The following is a 21588-nucleotide window of genomic DNA, read 5'->3' as shown; positions in this document are numbered from 1 at the left end:
TGTAGTCGCCTGCTCCGCAGCGGACTGATGATGATGATGAAGTGGGTCCCTTTTGTACAAGTACAGTGATTAGGGATGGTATTTTCACATGCTCCAGATCAGTGTTTAGGATGTGAAATTTGAAGGTTTGCTTTAAGATGACAACACATGAAAGTATATGAGTGTCCCCCCCCCCCCCGGCAGGGGCATAGCCAGCTTTTTTGGTCGGGGTGGGGCAAAATAAAATTGCGGGACAAAGACAAAAAAAATGTACAGTTGCATCATACAATACATAGAGACTGTATGTCTTGGAGCTTCAAAAAAAGGCTTTATTGGGACGATGTGCAAAAATTTGGTATTTTACACTATTTTCGCCAATTATCAGGATGGAAATGGCTTTATCTTTACAATAATCGGGCTGAATTTTGGTAGAAAACTTTTCTTTTCCTTTGCCCTCCTGATCTTCTCTTTCATTTTTTGTCAGAGGGGCACTTTTTTCTTTCATTTTTTGTCTGTAAGTTTTACCATCTTCAGCATATACTTAATATATATCAACCTTTATTATTAGCAAATTCAAACTACAAATGAAGACAAGCAAAATAAAGCAAGGATACAAGAAAGAACAAAAAACCACGGACAAAAGATTCAGTTAGATTTCACATTATTACAATTTAATAAGAAAAATATATTTTTACATATGCTTTTCCCTTGTTGAATTATTGAAGCTGTTCATAAAGATGAATCTCCTATTCATCTTTATGAATTTGTTATTATAAACTATATTCTTTCCCTTGAATTTATTAAGATAAACAAATTCATCCTTGACCAAGATTTAACCATGAGGGGGAATGTTAAGTTTTAAATTGAGAAAATTTGGAAAACAATGGGAATCTGAACATTTGGAGCATGTACAGTTTTTTTCATTACTCCTGTTCGCCCCTAGCTGGCGTAAATATTGAGCGGTCCCTAATTGATATGAAAATGAACAACCAATAGTAAAACACAATGCAAAGGTCAATATCTTATCAGTGTCAAACACATGAGTGGGAACAGGTGTGTTTTTTTTCCACCTAACTAAATAAGGGCAATTAAACTGTACAGCTAATAATAGTTCTTGCCAAAGTTCTATACTAGTAAACATTGCATGATTGTGAAGGGAATCTGGGAATCCCCCATGTAGTGTTGCCACATTCAGTAAGAAAATTGGAACAAATTAGTTTGAAATCATTTAAAGGGGCATTTCGTGATCCACAGCCTCATCCCCCACTTTTCTCAAAAAAAAGTTGAGATTTTTATATCACTGGAAACCTCTGGCTACATAATGTCTATGTACAAAATATTTCTTGCAGATTAATTCGTTTTGCAAAGATATCGTGAAATTTGAATTTCGTTTTGGTGCACCAGAACGAAATTACAACGCATTGTCTATGGAGCAGTGTAATACACATAATCATGCATAACTCAAAACGCAAAATCGGAATCAACTGAAATTTTGGGAATAGGCTTTTTCGTGGATATGTACTGAAAAATGTCATAAAAAGAGGATGCTAGGATCACGAAACACTCCTTTAAAGAACTTGGAGTAAATATGAAGGAAAGTGGTGTGTCTGTGTACGTGCACATATGAAAATGTCAAAACTCACATTCTTATACATACACATAATGAAATATTTACAAATTCAAAGTATTAATCACACAATTCTTCCAACTAGTAGTGTATACAGTACTTACTTCTATTATTTACAATGTTGATGGGTATTGAATACCTTTTTGAGTTGAACATGTTGAATACATTCCAATTATTGTGAATTATAATATTGTTTTGTGTAGTGAGTCTTTCAAAGTATGGCAAATAAAGAGTGCTCCTCTGAACTAGAGCGATAACCGCACCATAGCTGAACCATGTGGCTTTGGCAGTATATTGTGGTAGGCCTATACCACTCATCATTGCATTTAAATTTCAGCTCAATTGAAGCATTTTGAAAACTTGACATTTGACCCCTTAATGACCTTAAATAAATTTTTAAATGTTTTAAACATGTTTCAGTAGAATGTCATAAGGATCATTGCATTTAAATTTAAGCTCAATCGAGCATTTTCGGTTAAAATGACCTTTTTGACCCCTGTGACCCCAGGATGACCTCTAACATTTGGAAATATTTTTATTATATTCTGTATGTTTTCCTCTTTCATATGACACCACTCATGGGGTCATACCTTCATGGCATTTAGAGATATGTACATTTCAGACCAAATGGTTAGTCAGTTAGTAAGCTAGTAAGTAAGCTAGTAACATTCACTCATATAGGCTGATACCATTTCATGGTTCAGCAAAAATAGTGGCAGATAATAAAATCATAAAATATGTTTTCAAATTTTATAAAACATTGATCAGAAAGTTATAAATCATTTATATAACTTTTACTGTAGAGTTGTTAAAATATTAGGACATCATTTTTAAAAACATTGTAAAAAGACAAAATATTACTGTAAAATTAAGTATTGTTTTACAAACATTGCTTAAAAAACCTTTTGTTGGCAATGTTTTGTGGCCACTTATAAAAATTATTTGAAACTCAATGTTTTAAAACTCAACATTTAAAAACATTTTTGGCAACCTTTGTGCACCCTTTTGAAAATTCCCAGCCTTTGGTAAAGATCCTGCTTGTAACCAAATTTGAATCTCTTTTGAAAATGTAACAAAAATGTTTTGTGTTTGTTGGGAATCAATACGGTATAATAAAATTGCACATGTGCTTCTATACAGAACTTGAAGCAATTCAGAAAAAGAATAGCTTGCACTATTTTTCTTTATGTTGGAGCTTAAAGATATTAAAAATTCTAGAAAAGTCTTCTCTACTTCACTTGTTGCTTGCTTGCTACTTCAATAACAGCAACAGCAAACTCTTCGTGTCAAGATCAGGAACTTTGTTGCCAGTGGGACCATCCAGTACTGGGTTGAAAAAGAATAGTTTGCACTATCTTTGATGTATGGTTAGTGAGTTACACGAGGTCAAACCCCAAAGTTGTTTCTCTCTGTTGTACTGTGATATTAATGAAAATACACTCATCTCCACTTCATTTGTTGCCCACCTTGCTACTCCAGTAACAGCAATCTCTTTGTTGGTACCATTGGGACCATCTGGTATTGGATTGACATCTTTGGCTGTTTTTCCATTGAGGAGAAACGGGGACATGATATCGGCTGTGCTGAATGCCCGCTACATGCTTGCTGATGTTATTCAGTTTGTTGAAGGCTAGATACCAATTGTCATTTCCTGGGAAGGCTGGCTGAATCTGAAAATATATGAATCAAAATATCAATATTAAAATAAGGCAGGTTGATCCCTTTTTTTTCATGGGCTCTTCCTCCGTGTTTCCTCCATTTTGAAAAAGGCTAGTATCGACAAAATCGTCGGTCGCAACAAATAGTGGCGTATAGCCATTTTCCAAATTTTCCGTTTCACATAGTGGCGTATAGGTTTAGAGCTAGCTAATATCCTATAATAGTTATTCCTTAAGATACAGTTTAATAGTTTGTACCTTATACTTTAATTTTATATGGAATCGGGCCACTGAGAGATAACAGTGGAGGAGTATCGACTCCTTCAAAAACGTTTTGCTCGGAGACGTATTTTGTCCTTCACGTACGCCACTATGTGTTGCGACCGACGAAATAATGCGTGAACATTTTATGGTAAAACATTGTGCCCTTTTGGACTAAATTGAAATGGAAATGCTAATTGTTTTTTAATCAAATATGCATTTAACAAATAAAGTGAGTGAATAACAAATATAAAATGTCCTTGATACAATACTGTCCAAATTTAAGGTTTCTTTTAAAAATAAGTGATTGAAAAAAACAAACAAAAAACAAAAACAAACCAGACCCAAGATTTCTAAGCCTAAGGAGCAAGGGGAAAAAGAATAAAGAATCATGTTACACAGAAACATGTATTGGATTGTAAACATCATAGGCAATTGAGATATTTACTCATAAGGAACCAAGATCCAGTAAAAGGGGAATAAGCTCACATTTAACTAAAATAAGCTAAAATGATCAAAAACATATAAGAGAAATTAGAGAAAAAGAGACGAGAAATGCCTGTGTGCATGTGATTTTGGGGAAATTAATCTTATATGTGTTCAGCTTTTAAAAAGCAAATTTAGGCACGCTACATGCGAATTTGTTCCAATTTCAGCCATATTAGTAGGGATGTCCACTGTCAATGCATTTGCTGCTAGAACAGTTTCCCACTTACTGTGTGTGTGCACTCACCCATGTATTGTCTATGCAAACACAGCTCAATGCAGGAAGTCCCCGACCTGATAAATGGTATATAGTACTTGCATTGGCCCAAAAATAGACCTAAAACAGGGTGTTTCAAGAAATTCCTGATTCCACCAGAAAACATTAACCTAATTCTTTCCTGATTGGTCAGTAAATTGAGAGGACCTTCCTTTATCAAGGGATCAACTTTTTTTAAAGAAAACATCACTGAGATGAGAACTACAACAGGTTGAAGTGACACCATTTTGTGCATCAGGTGTTGAAACACAATTGTGATGCGATCAAGCAAAATCAGTCGGAACTGGGAAATATTGATTTTGAGATATAGCCAAACAAAGAAAATATTTCCTTTTGTTTCCTCTTGTTTTGGAAACTCTTTAATTGCTAATATCTTTGGAACTGGTTGTTCAATTTCAGTGGGGTTTTCTGCAAAATCCAGCTTTGAAAATGCTTTTTACTATCCTATAAGAAAGTGAACATTTTTATTTCCGAGTTTCGACTGATTTTGCTTGATCGCATCACAATTATCTCCAAATTTGGATTGATTCAGACAAGCGAACTTACATACTCATAAAATTTAACTATTTTTGAAGACAAAATGTGCAGGATGTTATCTTTTTGCATTATCTTTTTAGTTGTTTTAAGCCTGATATTTTAAAAGACAGACTTCTTTTTCATTATTTTAACCTCGCATCTCATTATTTTTTCTTCATTTTATTTTTCTCAGGAAAAAAACATGTTTTCCGTGAATTTCAGTGTTTTCCGTTTTTTTCTTAAATTCTGTGAATTTGTTTGTTTTTCCATGACACAGAAAACTTCCCACTCTAGTCTAGGCCTATTATAAAACTACACATTTATTTTCAACTTATTATTTTGCTGTGCTTGTTGAAGGATATTTGGAAACAAAAGAACTTTTGTACAAGAAAATATTATTTGCCACTGTATCTGGGAAGGAATGATTGATGGTATTAATTTCTATTAAACCAAACTCAATTTTCATTTTATCGTTGAAACCAGTTGCAATAAGAAAGAAACTCATAAGTTTTAATGACATGTATGAAAAAATAATGTGCAATGCTGGGAATGATGCTATGAATAAAACTTAATTGCGCATACCTCACAGAGCCATGCAACAAAAACCATTGGACCATCATCACCTATAGACCCTATCCAATAAACCAACCGAATGGTATATAACAATTGAAATGGCAGCCATGTGATGGACAGAGGTATCAGAGGACAGGTCTCTAGTTCAATTCCACAACCATTTGTATCTATCAACTGTTTTATTGTATTTTCATGAAAATTGCCCGTGGAGGCCTCTTGGTGGATAGAATTTAAAAAAAAAAATGAGAATGTGTGACGTAGTATTCAATAGGGTTTATGCCCTCCCTAAGTTGAGAATTCCCACATCAGACATATCAAATTGCATTCTGAATACTGAAAAATCAAAAATTTTGATTTTTTGAAATTCGCAATTTAATACACATTTTATGGCAAATCATTAAAATTGATATTTTGATATTTAACAGTTCTTGAAGTAAACTTTATAAATCTGATGATTTATACTTAAAGGCCGCTATAAATATCTGGCAAACACAAGTTAGGAGCTGTGTAAAGTTTGTTGGTATAGAGGTGAACAATAACTAAACATTGGCTTGATTATATTTTAAGCCTACTTAATTGGGTTACCCTTGAAAGTTTGCCTGGTCAACCCAGTCCTCCTTTAAAGTGTATGTGGGATAAAAAGCCGACGATCAATTGAAAATGTTGACCTTTCGTATTGAAGATATGGATTTTTTTTTCCCAAAACACCAAACAAAAATAAGGTCTTTTTGGGAAAAAATCCATATCTTCAAAATGAAAGGTCAAAATTTTCAATTGACCGTCGGCTTTTCCTCCTGCTACATACACTTTAAGAATATATCATTAGATTTATATAATTTACTTGAGGACTGCTATATATCAAAAATTTGAAAAATATCAAATTTTTATAATTTGTCATAAAATTTGTATTATATTGTGATTTTCAAAAAATGAAAATTATTTGATATCAGAAAGACATGCTTCGTATTCAGAATGCAATTCGATAGTTCTGAGGTGCCCTCATGTCCCACAAAAAATACTGTTGAAACGCAATAAACTCTCATTTTAGATCCCTTAAGGACATCTATAAACAAATACAAAAAAGTGTTAGATGTGTTTTGGGATCAGTAATATTACATTAATTTGTACCCTCACTCAAAAATTACTTGCTCTTGTCTTTACATTAAATAATTTTAATTGGTTCACTTACTGTGTTCTTGTACTCTTTATCATCTGTCTGATTGACTGCATTGCTGATCGACATCTGCAGTTGAACATAGATGTTTGGCATTTTGAACGCAAGAAATGACTGAAAATGAAAGAGGAAGCAATTGAGTTTGATCATTTAAAAGCATAAAAATGTGAAGAAAAGCCAACATCAATGCAATGACACTCTCCAGTTGCATTGTCATAGCAAGTTTCTACCAAACTGGAACAATACTATTGAAACAGATTCATCAGGATCGTTCATAGTTCAATAAAGTAGAAAAGGTTCTTTTTCAGATCCAATTATTCTGGTACTTGTTCAGAAATATTTTAATTCCTATCAGACTAGACAAGATTTACGATCAAGTCATCAACAAACAGCAACCAGGAAGTTTGGAAATGTCATCAAGACCAAACAGTGTTGCCGTTTCATCAAACATCTAGAAACACCACAACAGAGTGATCAAGATTCTTGATAGGAATTGAAATATTTCTGAGTAAGTACCAGAATAATTGGATCTGAAAAAGAACCTTTTCTTCTTTTTTTTTGGAACAATACTATATAAATAAAAGGAAGTCTTAAAATTTGATGTGCGACTACTCCTGTGAGACTGCGATATTATTCAACTCCAAAATTTCAGCACTTGCTCATCTCAATCTAGCTGGCAATTTTCTGTGACCTCTTAATGGACTCTGTGGGTTTTCTCTGCAATTGGTGTATTCATAGCTATTCATCTGACCTTCACCTTACAGAAAGTGTAAATTTTGAGTGCTTAGAAGCTCCAAATCATCAAGAAAACGATTTTTGTGAAGAACCTTTTTTGTACAATGAACATGGTGAACCAGTGGGGAAGAACTTACAGGTTTGAGATGTGCACCTCTAGACTTCTTAATGTCTTAAGAAAATGCGCATATTAAACCTATCACAAACCTAATCTTGCCACACATCACACTTCTGATGCTCTTGCATTCAAGCGATGACATGTTTTCTTTTCAGCATTATTTATAAAAATGAACATACCACTCTGACAGCTTGATTGAATAGTCACAGGTCCCAGGAATTTGTTTAAATCTCCAGTAACATGGATTTGATTTCCAGCTACATTAGTGGAGGGTGTGACAGGCAAGAGTTCTCCACTCTGAGGCATTCCTGGTTGAGTACTGCTGCTGGCTTGGTCTTCTGCACAACAAAACACAATTTAGTTATTTCTGTTCATCTATCAGTATGATAAGCAATGAAGTGAATTTGAGAAAAGTCTGACCCCAGGTCTGATACGATTTTGAAAAAAAAAACCCATACCTGTTATTGCAACATTGTGTACAGTAACATATGGAGGATATGAAGCAAGAAGATATGTGGATCACATCGGGGATGGGTCACTTGCTTTCAAGTTCTGAAGTTTAGCTGTTCTCTATTTGTTTCTAAAAATATGTTTGGCCTAACAAAATGCATAAAAAATCACCATAGAATGACCCCCAATAGGTACTGATAAGTGACCTGCACCTAAGGGTCATGCCACCTCAGTTGCATCAAAATCCATTTCATTGTGTGGATGCAGCAATTATTTTAAAACCTGAACCAAAATGTTAGCAATGACCCCTAGATGACATTTGACCCCAAAGTCCTTAGTACATCTGAGAAACCCTCACCCAAGGACCAGTCCACTGAGTTGCATAAAAATCCATTTAATTCTGTGGAACATTTTGAATAATTTTTGAAAATTACATCAAATGACTTTGACCTGTGACCATAATGGCCACAGGTTAAAGTCATTAGAGGTTGATCTAACACATAGCTTAACTAATACCTCTCTTTTTGTCCAAGTTGCATGAACATGGGCCCTAACCCTAACCGCCTAGGGCCTTTTTGGCGACAGGAAGGGAAAGAAGGAAAGAATAAAGAGAGAAAAGAAGGAAAGAAGTTGTTTGCTCTGGGTGGGATTCAACCTGAGACCCTCGCATGCCAAGCACTCGGTCGGCGACACTTTGCCACGGGTCTTGGGCTTCACTGGCCAGCGAAACCGCGCCTATATATCACTTAGGGCGATTATGCTATCACACCACGTGGGATGCATGCACTAACAGCGCATATATCAAGTAGTATTTTGTAGTATTCAGGAGCGTTAGGGATAAGGAAGCCTATACTGAGTTGCGAGAGTGGTCACCTAACCCTAACCGCCTAGGGCCTTTTTGGCGACGGGAAGGGAAAGAAGGAAAGAATAAAGAGAGAAAAGAAGGAAAGAAGTTGTTTACTCTGGGTGGGATTCAAACCCGAGACACCTCGCATGCCAAGCACTCGGTCGGCGACACTTTGCCACGGGTCTTGGGCTTCGCTAACAGCGAAACCGTGCCTATATATCACTTAGGGCGATTACGTCATCACACCACGTGGGATGCATGCACGAACAGCGCATATATCAAGTAGTATTTTGTAGTATTCAGGAGCGTTAGGGTTAAACTTTGGAATTGGGAGCTATTTAACCAAACCTTAACCTCCCTACACACACATCCCCCTCCACACAGAATTTAATTGGGCTGGTTAGTACCTCCATGAATATTCATTCAGATGCATGGTTTACAATACCAACAGCTATCACATTAATATACACATATATATATTTTTTAGCTATTTTTAACTTAGATATTCTTTTCTTTATATCTCAAATTTTTCATCTCCTTGCTACATGTTACTCATTTTTAGCTCAATTTGCTCGCAAATTTGAGCTATTGTTATCGGCCCAGATTTGCAATGGTTTTTTACTTTTTCTTGCTACATCGCTTGAGTAATGAAGCTGGTAATTTGAGGGGGCGATCTTTGCATGATCGTTCATGATTGTTACTTATTTAGCTAGGAAAATTTGGACGGAAAGTGTAATTTTTTGAGCATTTTGTTACGAAATTTTTTACAAAATTTCAGAGAATAGTCTCCTTTGCATGCAGATGTAACAGAATTTTGCTTAAATGTTTGCTTTTCAGTGTTGCTTTGCCGGACTGATAGTTACATTCGGCAAGTCAATAGATAAAGCACCAATTTGGGCTCATGCTGTCTATAGGCCCTACTTCTGTGCACGAGCCATGAGCAAGCAGTGTCTCAAATCCTCCCAATTAGTGCATATATAGAACTATTAAAGCAAAACTTTGTTTATATCATTGGCACTGAGGTCTGACCTCGAATCATGATTAGCTGAGAAGATAGCAGCCGTTATGTAAACTAATGCTTTGTCGGGCACATTTAAGGCTATGCTGTGGGAAGTTCAGAGTTTTGTTTAGATTTTCTCACCCAAATTAAGATCAGATAATTTTACTTTTCAATACAAATATAATCCTATAGAAAGATATAAATTAACATATAAATTGCACTTTAATTTAATAGGCCTACCTTTTCATTTTTAATCACTCACAATACCATGAAAAGTCCAGGTACCTGACAATTTTACGGCTATATGGTGGCTCTAAAATATTGTTACTAAGCCAGTTAGGCCTACATCCTGGTAGAGGGGCCTTGCAATAGCGTATTATAATACTGCCAGATTTAAGGTTATACTATGGAAAGCCCAGAAATGCTAACTTTCCTATTTTTTCTACTACCGAATCAGAATTCGCTTTTTTTTTATAAAGATTTTCTCACTAAAAGTTTTTTTAAGTAGAACTAAATAATTTTCAAAGTCTCAATACAAATGTTTTCAGCTGTTGTTTTTTGTCTTTTCCTATAAAAAGAGACATGTAGAGCATAAGCATAAATAAATTTAATAGGCGTACCTTTTATTTTTTTTTCACCTTGGTATAGATGGGGAAAAGTCCTGATGCCCGACAATTTTGAGGCTATATGGTGGCTAGTGTCCCATATACCGGTATTTTTAACAATTAGCCAATGTATGCAGAAATGATATAATGTATGACATGCAGTTGTGATAACTTATGGACTTGGTTCCTACTGACATTTCCTGTCAGACGGCGGAGCTCTGTCCATTTTCAATGAATCCATGAATCAATGAATTATAAGTTTTAAATTGTGCTTCACATATGTGTAATTCAGATGCATAGGTCATTACATGTAATAAAGCCAGTGCACAAGTTTTGAAAATGCTTTGTGCATGGTTAAATATAGGAAAGTACACATTTTAAAGTGCTGTAACTTGAAAATGGAGCCTCTTTGAAAAAAAAGTGTTTCTCATGAAAACAAATGCCGCTTTTAGGGTTTCAAACAGGTTTGTGATTGATAAAAGCTGGGGCTTGAACACCCTCTGGGTATACCAGACCCCGGTATTTTCCTACTTTTTACATGCACCTAGTGGCATCTCTGCAAAAGCGCCCGCAACGGCGGAGCTCTTGCAATTTATTTTGTTTAGTTCTGTTTGTTCTGGTCATTTCCTTGTGTTTCTTTTCCTTTTGACTTTAAGGTACTACCCTGATTACACAAACCTTTGTAAGGGATGGCTTCAAAACCCAAGTTCCAGTTGGTAACCGACGGTTGAACCACGTTTTGAACAATAGAATCCAGGCCTATTTGCCATGGCCTAGCTGGCAGTCTACTCGTGGTTGGGTTAAGAAGCCATCCCTAACAATCATGCTTTCTAGGATACTATAGGGAGATCAACATTTTTTGAAGTAGGCCTAGGATATACATGTATATATTGAAATTAATTAATCTGAAAAAAAACTACCATATTTACCTTGTGCTCTGAATTTGCATCTGATGGGTTCTTTCCTCACTCTCTTCCTTTTCCCTTGTACTTGTGTGCACAAGAAGTAGTCCGATGGTGAAAGGTACATATCTAAATCAACATAGTGTTGATCACCTTTGCCACAAGTACAAGCCATGCAAAATATGTACCTCAATCCAGGTAGCCACGTTTTCTTAATATCTAGTAGAGAATCGCCCAAAAAGTCTCTGACCTAGAGATATAAATCACAAGAGCTTTTTAAATAATTGTACAAAAATATTAAAGAGCAGACTGAAATGTGTGTGTATGTATGATTTTCATCAAAAATCAGATTTTTGCATCTTTGTAAGAATCTATTTATTTCACATTGGTGAATATTTGATAGACAAATGCACATTTTTACTCACTATTTCTGAGGTTTTGATGGCAGGGAATGTTCCAGTTCCTGTCGGAAATGCAGTGAGCCTGGAAATCACTGATATTGCCTTTAATTGGTAAAGTTTTCACAGAATTACTCTACATTTTGACAAATTGACCCATTTGTATACCAAAATTGGCCTAAAAAAGGAGTCTTTGATATTCCAGATGACCAAAAAATGTCACATTTTTGTGATAATTTGTACTGATAATACCCTATAGGCCTACTTATTGTTTAGCCACCAATCATATTGAGCTTACTTCCTTGTAATTATTACCTTTAGTGATATGTCTCCACTTGCACTAGGTATACATGGGCTACACTCACTGCCATCTTCATCATCATCATCATCATTATCACCATCATCCTCGTACGGTATTACAGTGACCTGCCATGACGGGAAAATTATGGGTAAAAAAGTTACTATAACGCCATACATAATGCTATGGTGGCCCACCATATTGGGTTATCCTGTTGTCTTTTTGACTGATTGTTTTGCTTTTGAAAACAAATATTGCATCCCAAGTATTCTTCAACAAATTCAGAAATTGATATTAGTAGGTATCTTAGAATGTTATGCATAGAAAAGTATCTTACATTTTATGCTTTATGTATATAATGAGGGAAAAGCAGAATTCTCTGTAAAGCAAAACTGCGGAATTGAGTTATCATAAAGGAAACTATTCAGCATGTTAGAGTAAAAAAGCTATTATATGACTGCTAATGGATTGAAAAAATAAGCCAATAGAAAGAAACCAACTAAAATTCCTGTGATATATCTCTGGCAATCATTCTCCAACAATACAATCCATCCGCAGATAATAAAATGCATAAAAAATCTAGAATTGTTACCAAATGATCCCTGAAAAACCTCCACCATTGTAGCACTGAAGTTGACCTCAAATTTGCTCTTCAAAGCTTACATAATACTTCACTACTCATGGACACTTTTATCCAAGTTACACAGACAGGGGTGCCTTAAACTTTGGAAGGATGGGGCATTTTGAACAATTTTGGAAAATGACCTCAAATGACCTGTGACCTAAAACATAACTTATCTAATATATCTACTCATGTTGTGTTAATTAGAGGAGTAATGAATGCATCAGTTGTTTTGAGGGCATTTTGCTTTGGACTTAGGATATTCCCTCGGTCCCAAAGCAAAATGTTTATATTTTCCATAATATCCAGAAATATAACTGATATAAATATTTTTTAAACAAATCTTTCATTTTCCCTTAAAAACTTGAATACCCGATCTGCTAGCGACCAATTACAAAGGATCACTAAAAATGGGAAAATTTAGGCATTGTTTTATTTGTATAATTTTAAAAGTAATGACAAGTACATAAAGGAAATGATGCAAGGAATCCAACTAGGATGGCAGATTTCTGCAAAAAATGAGCCGTTTTTGAGAAAAGCGCTAAATTTGATTTTCCATGCCAATTTTTTTCCAGTCCACCATAACAACTTACCCTAAATATCCAAATTGACGACAATTGCATATTTGTGTTCTAAAGACACAAAACTAGTAACAATTTTCTCGTATTTTTTATTTTTTTCTTCGTTTTAAAAATATACCTTAAAATATCAAAAATTTTGGTCAAAATTGAAAAAAGTCAAATTTTGATCCTTTTTGACCCATATTTTTAAAACACAAAAATTCAAAAAAATGAGAAAACTGTTACTATAGTTTTGTGTCTTTAGAACACAAATATGCAATTTTCATCAATTTGATATTTAGGTAAGTTGTTATGGTGGACCAAAAAAATTCTACATGTGCATTTTTGATGCGCTCAATTGCAAGAGTTTGCTCACTTGCGATACCACCATGCCTTATTGGTACTACATACTCCAAAAATGGCCTAACATAGCCTACATAAACGGAAATCATGTCTCTAACAGGAAGGTTGAACCGCTTAAGCGTAGTGAGCATATATAACCTACTAGATGCTTGTTTTATTAATCTGAACTGATTTGAATACCTAAGATTTTGACAACTTTCACTTAAGCAAGTTGTTGGTCGGCTATAGTAAGAGGAGATGGACTCACTCGTTGTTGTGAAAAGCAAACAGTCATTGACATACATTTTGTTGCATTAAGAGACATGTTGTTGTTGTCTGACCAAGTAACAAACCTGTGTAAGTCCTCCTGTATGACACTTTCTTTGCTTATTTGTGAATTTTCTACAATGGTGAAGTCATCAACATATTTCAGCGTCATAACATGTCAGTCCTGTGCATTAACTGCATCATTTACAAGACATAGAAATGATGCAGGACCCACAAGTGTACCCTGTGGGACAACTCCGTTTAACTGCTTCCAGGCAGATGTGCTGTGCATATGTTATTCGGAGGTCGCTGTTGTTTATTTGTAACCGTGCATCAAGTTCATGTTTTTGCGAATAATTATGTTTGATTGGGTCTCGTGTACCATGCATATTCAAGAGGTTATGAATTATTTACAAATACTGTATTTTGAATACTTCAGGGGGCAGATATCATACCTTGATCTTGTTTTCACACATCTGTAACTGAAATGTATGAAAGCTGCCTGCTGGGAAAATACCCTCTTGTAGGTCCACTTCTCCTGATATATCTTCTTGTTCTTGTGACCAGCTTACAGCACGTGCAAGAAGTTGACAAAAGATGCCACCTGTAAATTAAAATGATGCTATGATGAGTGTTGATGACTATTTTGAGGTCATAACCTGAATAAAAGCTCAAGGTGTCTTATACAAAATGCACAAATAGAAATGTAAAGGTATGGCATTCTTCTCCAACAACTCCACTGGGTCAGGTGAAAATGGTAATTTAAAGTTGCTATTATATAACAACACTCACATGTCAGAAAGTCAAAGAAATCAATGAAGAACACTGTATGTCCAGCAGATGCCTTGGTGAGATCACATGTTTTCAAAGCATCGGTCTGAAGTCTTGCAGGAACATAATAACAGGAATTCTATTTGGAAAAAAAGAGAAAGAATGGCACCGATGGGTAATTTGAACTTCTCCACATTCGATCTTTACTTGTTATTTTACTACCAAATGCAAAATTGCAAGCAACGTTCAGTACCTATTCCCAATTCCAGAAAAAAATAAGCACTAAATGTTTTGGATTAAAAAAATATTATCCTGCTTTACCAAATGAAACATAGCTCAATCTTAATCCTTTAGTTCATTCTAACTGCCAATGAAAGTCAAATTTTAATATTTGGTAAATTTTTGGAAATAAGATGGACACCTATATACTCACTTAGATCATGAGATTTCACTTACTTTGACAAGGTTTATATAGCAATTTCCACCTATTTGACCTCCGAACTCAACCACCACTTAGGCCAAAAAAAAAAATTGTTATGTTGGCGTAACAGGCTGATCGAAAATAGGGTAGGTACTAGGTAGGTCAGGATTTTTTAATTTTTTTTAGGAACTGTTTTTGAACAATGTTGAACGAGTTAAAACATTCCTTTTTAGCACGACAAACGCATCCTTCGCAACGTCACCATCTTCCTCTCTTTGTACTTCTTCAAAACTGCATACCACTGTAACCAGATGTCGGTATGAAAGGTCCTGTATGGTTTGCATTGGCGTGATCAATTGCATGTCTAGATATCCGCAAGTCAAATCGCCCTCGCTACCTGGACTCTGCTGGAGAACCTACCTTTGGATCTGTACAATTCTTGGGTACTATCAAGTAGTATTTCTTCATCAATTCTATCAAAGCCATTTTCTGTTAAAAGAAAAGATTGCATAGTGGCATCACCTATAATCATGTGTGTTTGTTTTTCATTTAGGGATTCATTCATGTTTCATCGTTGTTCATCACCGACATCAACGATGCGTTGAACTGTCGTCTCTGCGTGGTTTACTTTCACGAGGGCAGCTTTAGCTGCCCGAGCAAAGTAAACCACGCAGACGTGCCCGAATGCGAGTTGCTAATCGGTGATGAACAACGGTGAAACATGAATGAATCCCTTTCAACAACGAAAACAAGCTAAAGATGTCTAATTCGCATGATTCTTTCATTCGGAATGTCCGTTTTTCATTGCCACTCAAACTTAATACAAAAAGATCGGTGATTTCTCTGTTAATATCAGCAATAAAACTAAAGAATAAAGTGGTAATGTTTAACCGCTACCTCCAACATAAGATAGTGCATGTTCATGCGTAATTAGTTCCAGGCATGACGAATTCTACGCGCTTTGCATAACGCGTATGCATTCGCAGATACGCTTACTGGACTGTGGATTCATCACGGATTAACAACGGTTGGCTCCTGTGCAAAGGTATAGGAAGAGTTGTTGAAATGCAAATATGTTATTACAATGTTTAATTTCAGATACCCATATTGTTGCACTGTGTTAATAATGAGTGCCTGGCTATATTCCCTGTGGGTGTATGTGCAAGTCAAAAGTTGACAGCCTGCATGTGACATCAAGCAATTTTAAAATGACCCTTTTTTCTCTCTCTAAAATTACTAGAATTTTGTAATTTTTTTCCTTAACTTTTCAAAATTTGACTCAATTTAGACTCCTTTTTTTGACATTTTCGTATTTCAACAAGTCTCACTGAATAACCCCCCATTTTAGGAGCTTCTCATCCAATGACCCCCCAATATGGGCTTCTTTCCTATTGACCTTTTTGGCGACTGATCTCGAAAGTCAACAATTTTGTGACTTTCACAAGAGGACTGAATGATGTAAAACTATATGACCCCTGAGTGACCTTGTTGTCTTTGACACCCCTAACCCTTCCCATAGGAAGCTACCAAGTTTCAGTTCACTAGTAGTGATACATACACACCTACATACACATGTGATACACCTGAGACAATAAATATATCATAATACGAACGATATGTTACCTGCTGCTGATTTTCTTCTTCATCCTCTGATTTCAGAAATTCTCTCCACATGAAGGTGATAAGACTGTCCTCCAGTATTCCTTCATCTTCTAGTCTTTCCCATGCAGGCCTGTCTTGGGAACGCTGGAAAATTCAAGTAAAAATATCTACAGTGCTTTGCTTTGCATTTAGGTAAACCATAAATATTTCAACAGAGGATGATCCGATTTCATCACAAGCTCTTTTCATCTTAGTTTAATGACTTTGACCTGCAATCCCAACCTGTGCAGGTTCATCCTATGCAGTATAGTAATTTCAGTTGGACGCACCATTACAAAGCAAACAGTGGATGGATGCACAGTAACAATACTGTGTGAGGCCTTTGGTTCCCAGATGAGAAGAATAGTCTGCATACTGTTATGCAGCATTGTTGTGGTAAATAATGGCTTGTTGATGGTACAACTCATTGTCGCTAATGTCAAACTTGTCAAAGTAATTGTGATTGTATCACACAAGTAAATGAGAAACATGTGGTTGTGGACTTAACATGGTTTGGAAACAAGCTCTTCATATGGGCTTACACAATCCACACAATACATCTTGCAGCCCTAATATTTCACAGGGTCAATGAGAAAAGTATGGCCTTTCCGCTGATACCAACATTTTGATAGAGAAAAAGTGATGATAAGGTTGTTGATCAGACATCTCTCCTTTGTTATTTTGGGATCTTATTTAAAGCAACTTATGCTATTTATGCATATGCTATTTATGCATATGCTATAGATGAGTTGACCTCAATGTTAAGCAACAAAGGCAAGGGACTGGTATAACAATATGCTTCAGCGAACTGCATACAGCCACTGCACTGTTCAATAGTGTCATTGTGATGTGGTGGGAGTTTTAAAAGCACAAGTCCTGAACAAAATATGATGTGCGTGCATACTGCCAGGCAATGACGTCAGAAGTCAGCTCATCTATACATTATATTTAATTACCCTTTTTTCCTTCTTTAGAATTGTGATAACACACTTGAATACATCAATAAGCCACTGCATATCCAATATCACAAGCTCACACAGAGGTGCACCTGCGCTTGGGAAGTACAAGATAACACCCACATCGTGGTAGTACTGAAGCATGGTTCTTAAGCCATCTGAGTCTGAAATGTCTTTTGCACCTTCAAATGTTCTCACCTAAATGAAATGATGAAAAAAGAATAAATAAGTAGCATGCCCATCACTGTTGCCACAAGGGCACAGACTATCTAGGCTTGTTATTGTTGTGTTTATGGGCCATTCAATTGGCATGCTATAGATCAAGCTTACACAACATGTTGCACTGTATCACAAATTGACTTGGTCATCATGTGGGTGTCCACCTGACATACAACCCTAGCATCCTGTTCAATATGCATTCCCGGCTTTCAATCACTGTATCTTGACTAGGATTTCTAAATAGACCATCCCCAATCTTATATAATCAGGACAATGGTTACAAATGTGATCCATTACGTTTTCACACATGAAAAAGTATATTCCTTGTATTCTTGGTCAACTTAATGAATAAGTTAAGGTCATGTCAATCATGTATTTCCAAAAACTCATATGTCTCTTGAAAAAGGTTCAAACAAGTCTAAGTGTGGATACAAGAGACAACAATTTCATTGCTTAAATGTGTGAGCATCTTGTACAATGCACTAGCTTTCCACTAATTGCAAAAGCAGTGTAATGGCAGCTTACACATACAGCTTAACCTACTGTGGGGTAAGCTGCCTGCTTACAAATTATATTCTCCCTGCTATTACCTGGTCAACTGTTGTATAGTGAATCTTCTGCTTAACTGCTTCCTTCACTGCCCCTTCAAATGCCAACCAGCGGAGTGGAATATCTTCACCCATGTAGTGTTGTTGTTTTGCTACCTCTATAATCTTCTTCTTGAGTTCTATAATCTGTGATTAAAATAAATAATTTACACAAAATTTACAGAGTTGCTATCATGTATAGTGTCAATATGACCTCATCTTTGAGTGTGAGATGTAAGCACATCTAGCGAGCGATCACAGACCATGTACTGGAAAAAGACCACATCGCAGACTGTGGCTAAGTTGATCACGGGAAGTTGATAAGCGCAGAGACTGATAAATACAATCAATCAACAAAACTTTTATCAATAAAAATTCCTTTAAAATAGGAACGGGGCGCCCAAATGTGAGCTTTGATGTGATTTGCTGAAATGTAACCCTTTGGATAAAATTTTCTTGTTTAAAAACAATTGTAACATTAGCGTAGTAAGCAAAGAAAGATTAGGAAATGTAAAGCATATCTATTGCAGTAGGAGAGGTGTAAATCGTACTGTGTGGGACGTAAGAGGATTGTTTTCAACTGGCAATAAAGCTCAGGTTACCATTTAGGTTTTGTTAGGAAATGGTATATCACGGGGGGTTGTTGGAGCAGATTTATTCTATTCAGAATATAGCTTTGCATTATCTAATTCTTATCGGTTGTTTTCCAAACAGGGGTATTTATTTCTTATGATAGACTGCATTGGTAAAGAAGACAAGAATAAACAAACTGAACAAGTGTTGTTTAGTAACTTTGAAAAAAAAAATCAATACTGAAAAAGATATGAATATTAAGTTTAAATAACAATGTTTTATACAAGATATATTAGTCATAGATAAGACCACTTACGGGTGATCCTAATCCTGAAATTATGGAAACTTTCGGCCTCATAACTGCTAAATTGTTGATCTAAAGTATATAAAAGTATACATATTTAGAATGGCAAAGACTTGATAAATTCATCTGTGAGGTCAAATTTGGACCAAAATGCTTATTTTTGGAGAAAATCCCCCAAAACTGTGTTTTTTTTTGGTCAATGTAACAAAAACATTCTTGGGCCACAATTTTTTTGGATTAATTTTTAATAACTAGATAAAAATATCTATTTTTTTTATTTTTGACCAACTTCACTAAAAATATTTAAAATTTGGGCCAAAATCAGGCTTTTTTATGATTTTGTTAAATATTTAACATTTTTTGACCATTTTTGGTGCAAATTTCTTAAAGTTGGTCGATGGTTCCCGTACGTCACTGTACAACAGTATAAACGAAACATGACTGGGACATGGACTATCCCAGGGCCAGCGGCCATTACTGCCAATTGCATACATGTTTCCCGCTCCCATACTTTCGACGTCCCTGATAAAAGCCAGCCAGGATATTTTACCCCCCGGCAAGATAAAACCATAACTTGTGCAGACTACTATATCTATTCTGTAAACTAATTTGTTCAAATGACTAAATCCGCAGCATTTACATGGGATGGCGCTGTGGAAATATGAGCTCGAATACACTGTAGAGTAGTTATATTACTAGTATATAATATTACATCAGAATGAACAACTGTTAAATATCATATCAGAATAAAGATTAACGTCAATGTACGCTACAGCAAATATCCAGAAAAAGCAACCTTGTTGCACTTAAAGGAGTATTTCGTGATCATGTCATCCTCTTTTTATGACATTTTTCAGTAGATATCCATGAAAAAGCTTATTCCCAAAATTTCAGTTGATTCCGATTTTGCGCTTTTGCGAGTTATGCATGATTATGTGTATTACACTGCTCCATAGACAATGTGTTGTAATTTCATTCTGGTATACCAGAACGAAATTCAAATTTCACGATATCTTTGCTGAACAATTAATCTGCAAGAAATATTTTGTACATAAACACAGGCTCAGAAATCTGATGCGAATCTATTCGCAAAGATTCTCGTAAAACATCAACTGGGCGAATCCATACGGATTCGCATAGTGCATTGGCAGTGTACAGAAAGAAAAAATTATGTACCCATTTTGAGTCCCGGTTTGACTATTTAGACTTCATTATTTAAGCAACTGAAACCCCAAAATGACGAATTATGGTATAATTTACTTAAATCACTAATAATTTGTACAATAATACTGATTTGAGAAGGCATTTTAACAGTGAAAACAGCCATCGGTTGCGTGCCGATGATTTGTTTCGCCAGAGCCACCATCTTGGATGACTGAATTGGAGTGTCATAACTGTATGAGGGCAGTATATTTTTCAATCATTGTGCAGCGGCAGCGGATGTAGATTTGCGTGAACCAGGATTCTCGCAAAATTCTCTTCTGAGAATCCAAATGGATTCGCCTGCACTGCCACAGATATCTAGGCCTGAAACATTATGTAGCCAGAGTTTTCCAGTTTTTTTGAGAAAAGTGGAGGGATGAGGCTGTGGATCACGAAATGCCCTTTTAAGCGGATTAAAAAAAAATGATGATTTGACACTGAAACAAATGATTAAATAAAAATCGGACTATAGAACCTTTTTACTGATTCAGACTAAAGAACACGGTATCCATTTCGGACTATAGAACCGTTTTGCAATTTCGCACTGGAGAACCTATTTTTAAATTCGGATTATAGAACCTATTTCTATATTCGGACTAGAGAACATGTTTTTGAATTCAGACTATAGAGCCTATTTTCATATTCGGACTAGAGAACCTGTTTTCGAAATTCGGATTAAAGAGCTTTTTTTTCTATATTCAGACAGGAGAACCCTTTTTTGGACTAAAGGACCGTCGAAATAAAGAACCATCGGAATAAAATACCTTTGTACTAAAACAAAACGTCAGATTAAAGAACCTTCGGACTAAAGAACCGTCGGTTAGCACTGTTTTACTGGAATAGAATTATGAATATTTGTTTAGTAATACACTTCCATCTTCTGTTTTATATTAGACATATCATGATTGTATACTTAAACCATGAAACTTCAATAGTTGTCAATATTTAAGATGATAATAGTACTACCACTAATTATAAGACCACCTACCTCTTCATCATCATCAAGGGAATTTTCAACAGCAAATTGCTGTGGTACTATATGGCTTCTGTACCGCGTATCTTTCAGCTTCTTGTCTATGGCACTTAATATTTCCTCTGCCTGCAATGAATCAAAACATTTGCATATTAATTTAAATGACTCAAGTTTCATGTACATGTAAAGGTAATAACACGATCTGGTCCATGGGGGCCAAAGGCGGAAAATTTGAAATTGAGATA

The 21588-nt window shown here is 35.6% G+C and overlaps 2 protein-coding genes across 2 annotated transcripts in view; one reads left to right on the top strand and one right to left on the bottom strand.

Moving 5' to 3' along the window:
- Positions 1 to 21588, top strand: part of LOC140164293 (DNA-dependent protein kinase catalytic subunit-like) — a 209920-nt gene that overhangs the window by 162606 nt on the left and 25726 nt on the right. The window lies entirely within an intron of this gene.
- LOC140164105 (uncharacterized) overlaps positions 2106 to 21588 on the bottom strand; it is a 29883-nt gene continuing 10400 nt past the window's right edge. Inside the window, exons 8-19 of the mRNA XM_072187350.1 lie at positions 21359 to 21469; positions 18294 to 18437; positions 17485 to 17682; positions 16511 to 16633; positions 15308 to 15376; positions 14488 to 14605; positions 14151 to 14299; positions 11922 to 12032; positions 11236 to 11458; positions 7584 to 7742; positions 6567 to 6665; positions 2106 to 3276 (exon numbers count right to left, since the gene is read on the bottom strand). Coding sequence (XP_072043451.1) covers positions 6586 to 6665; positions 7584 to 7742; positions 11236 to 11458; positions 11922 to 12032; positions 14151 to 14299; positions 14488 to 14605; positions 15308 to 15376; positions 16511 to 16633; positions 17485 to 17682; positions 18294 to 18437; positions 21359 to 21469 — 1485 coding nt within the window. The 3' untranslated portion in view covers positions 2106 to 3276; positions 6567 to 6585. The remainder of the gene's footprint in view (positions 3277 to 6566; positions 6666 to 7583; positions 7743 to 11235; positions 11459 to 11921; positions 12033 to 14150; positions 14300 to 14487; positions 14606 to 15307; positions 15377 to 16510; positions 16634 to 17484; positions 17683 to 18293; positions 18438 to 21358; positions 21470 to 21588) is intronic.

The sequence above is a fragment of the Amphiura filiformis genome, chromosome 11 (assembly GCF_039555335.1).
Source record: "Amphiura filiformis chromosome 11, Afil_fr2py, whole genome shotgun sequence".
Lineage (NCBI taxonomy): Eukaryota > Metazoa > Echinodermata > Ophiuroidea > Amphilepidida > Amphiuridae > Amphiura > Amphiura filiformis.
The sequence above is the reverse complement of the archived record's forward strand: the minus strand, read 5'-3'. Positions and strand labels throughout refer to the sequence as shown.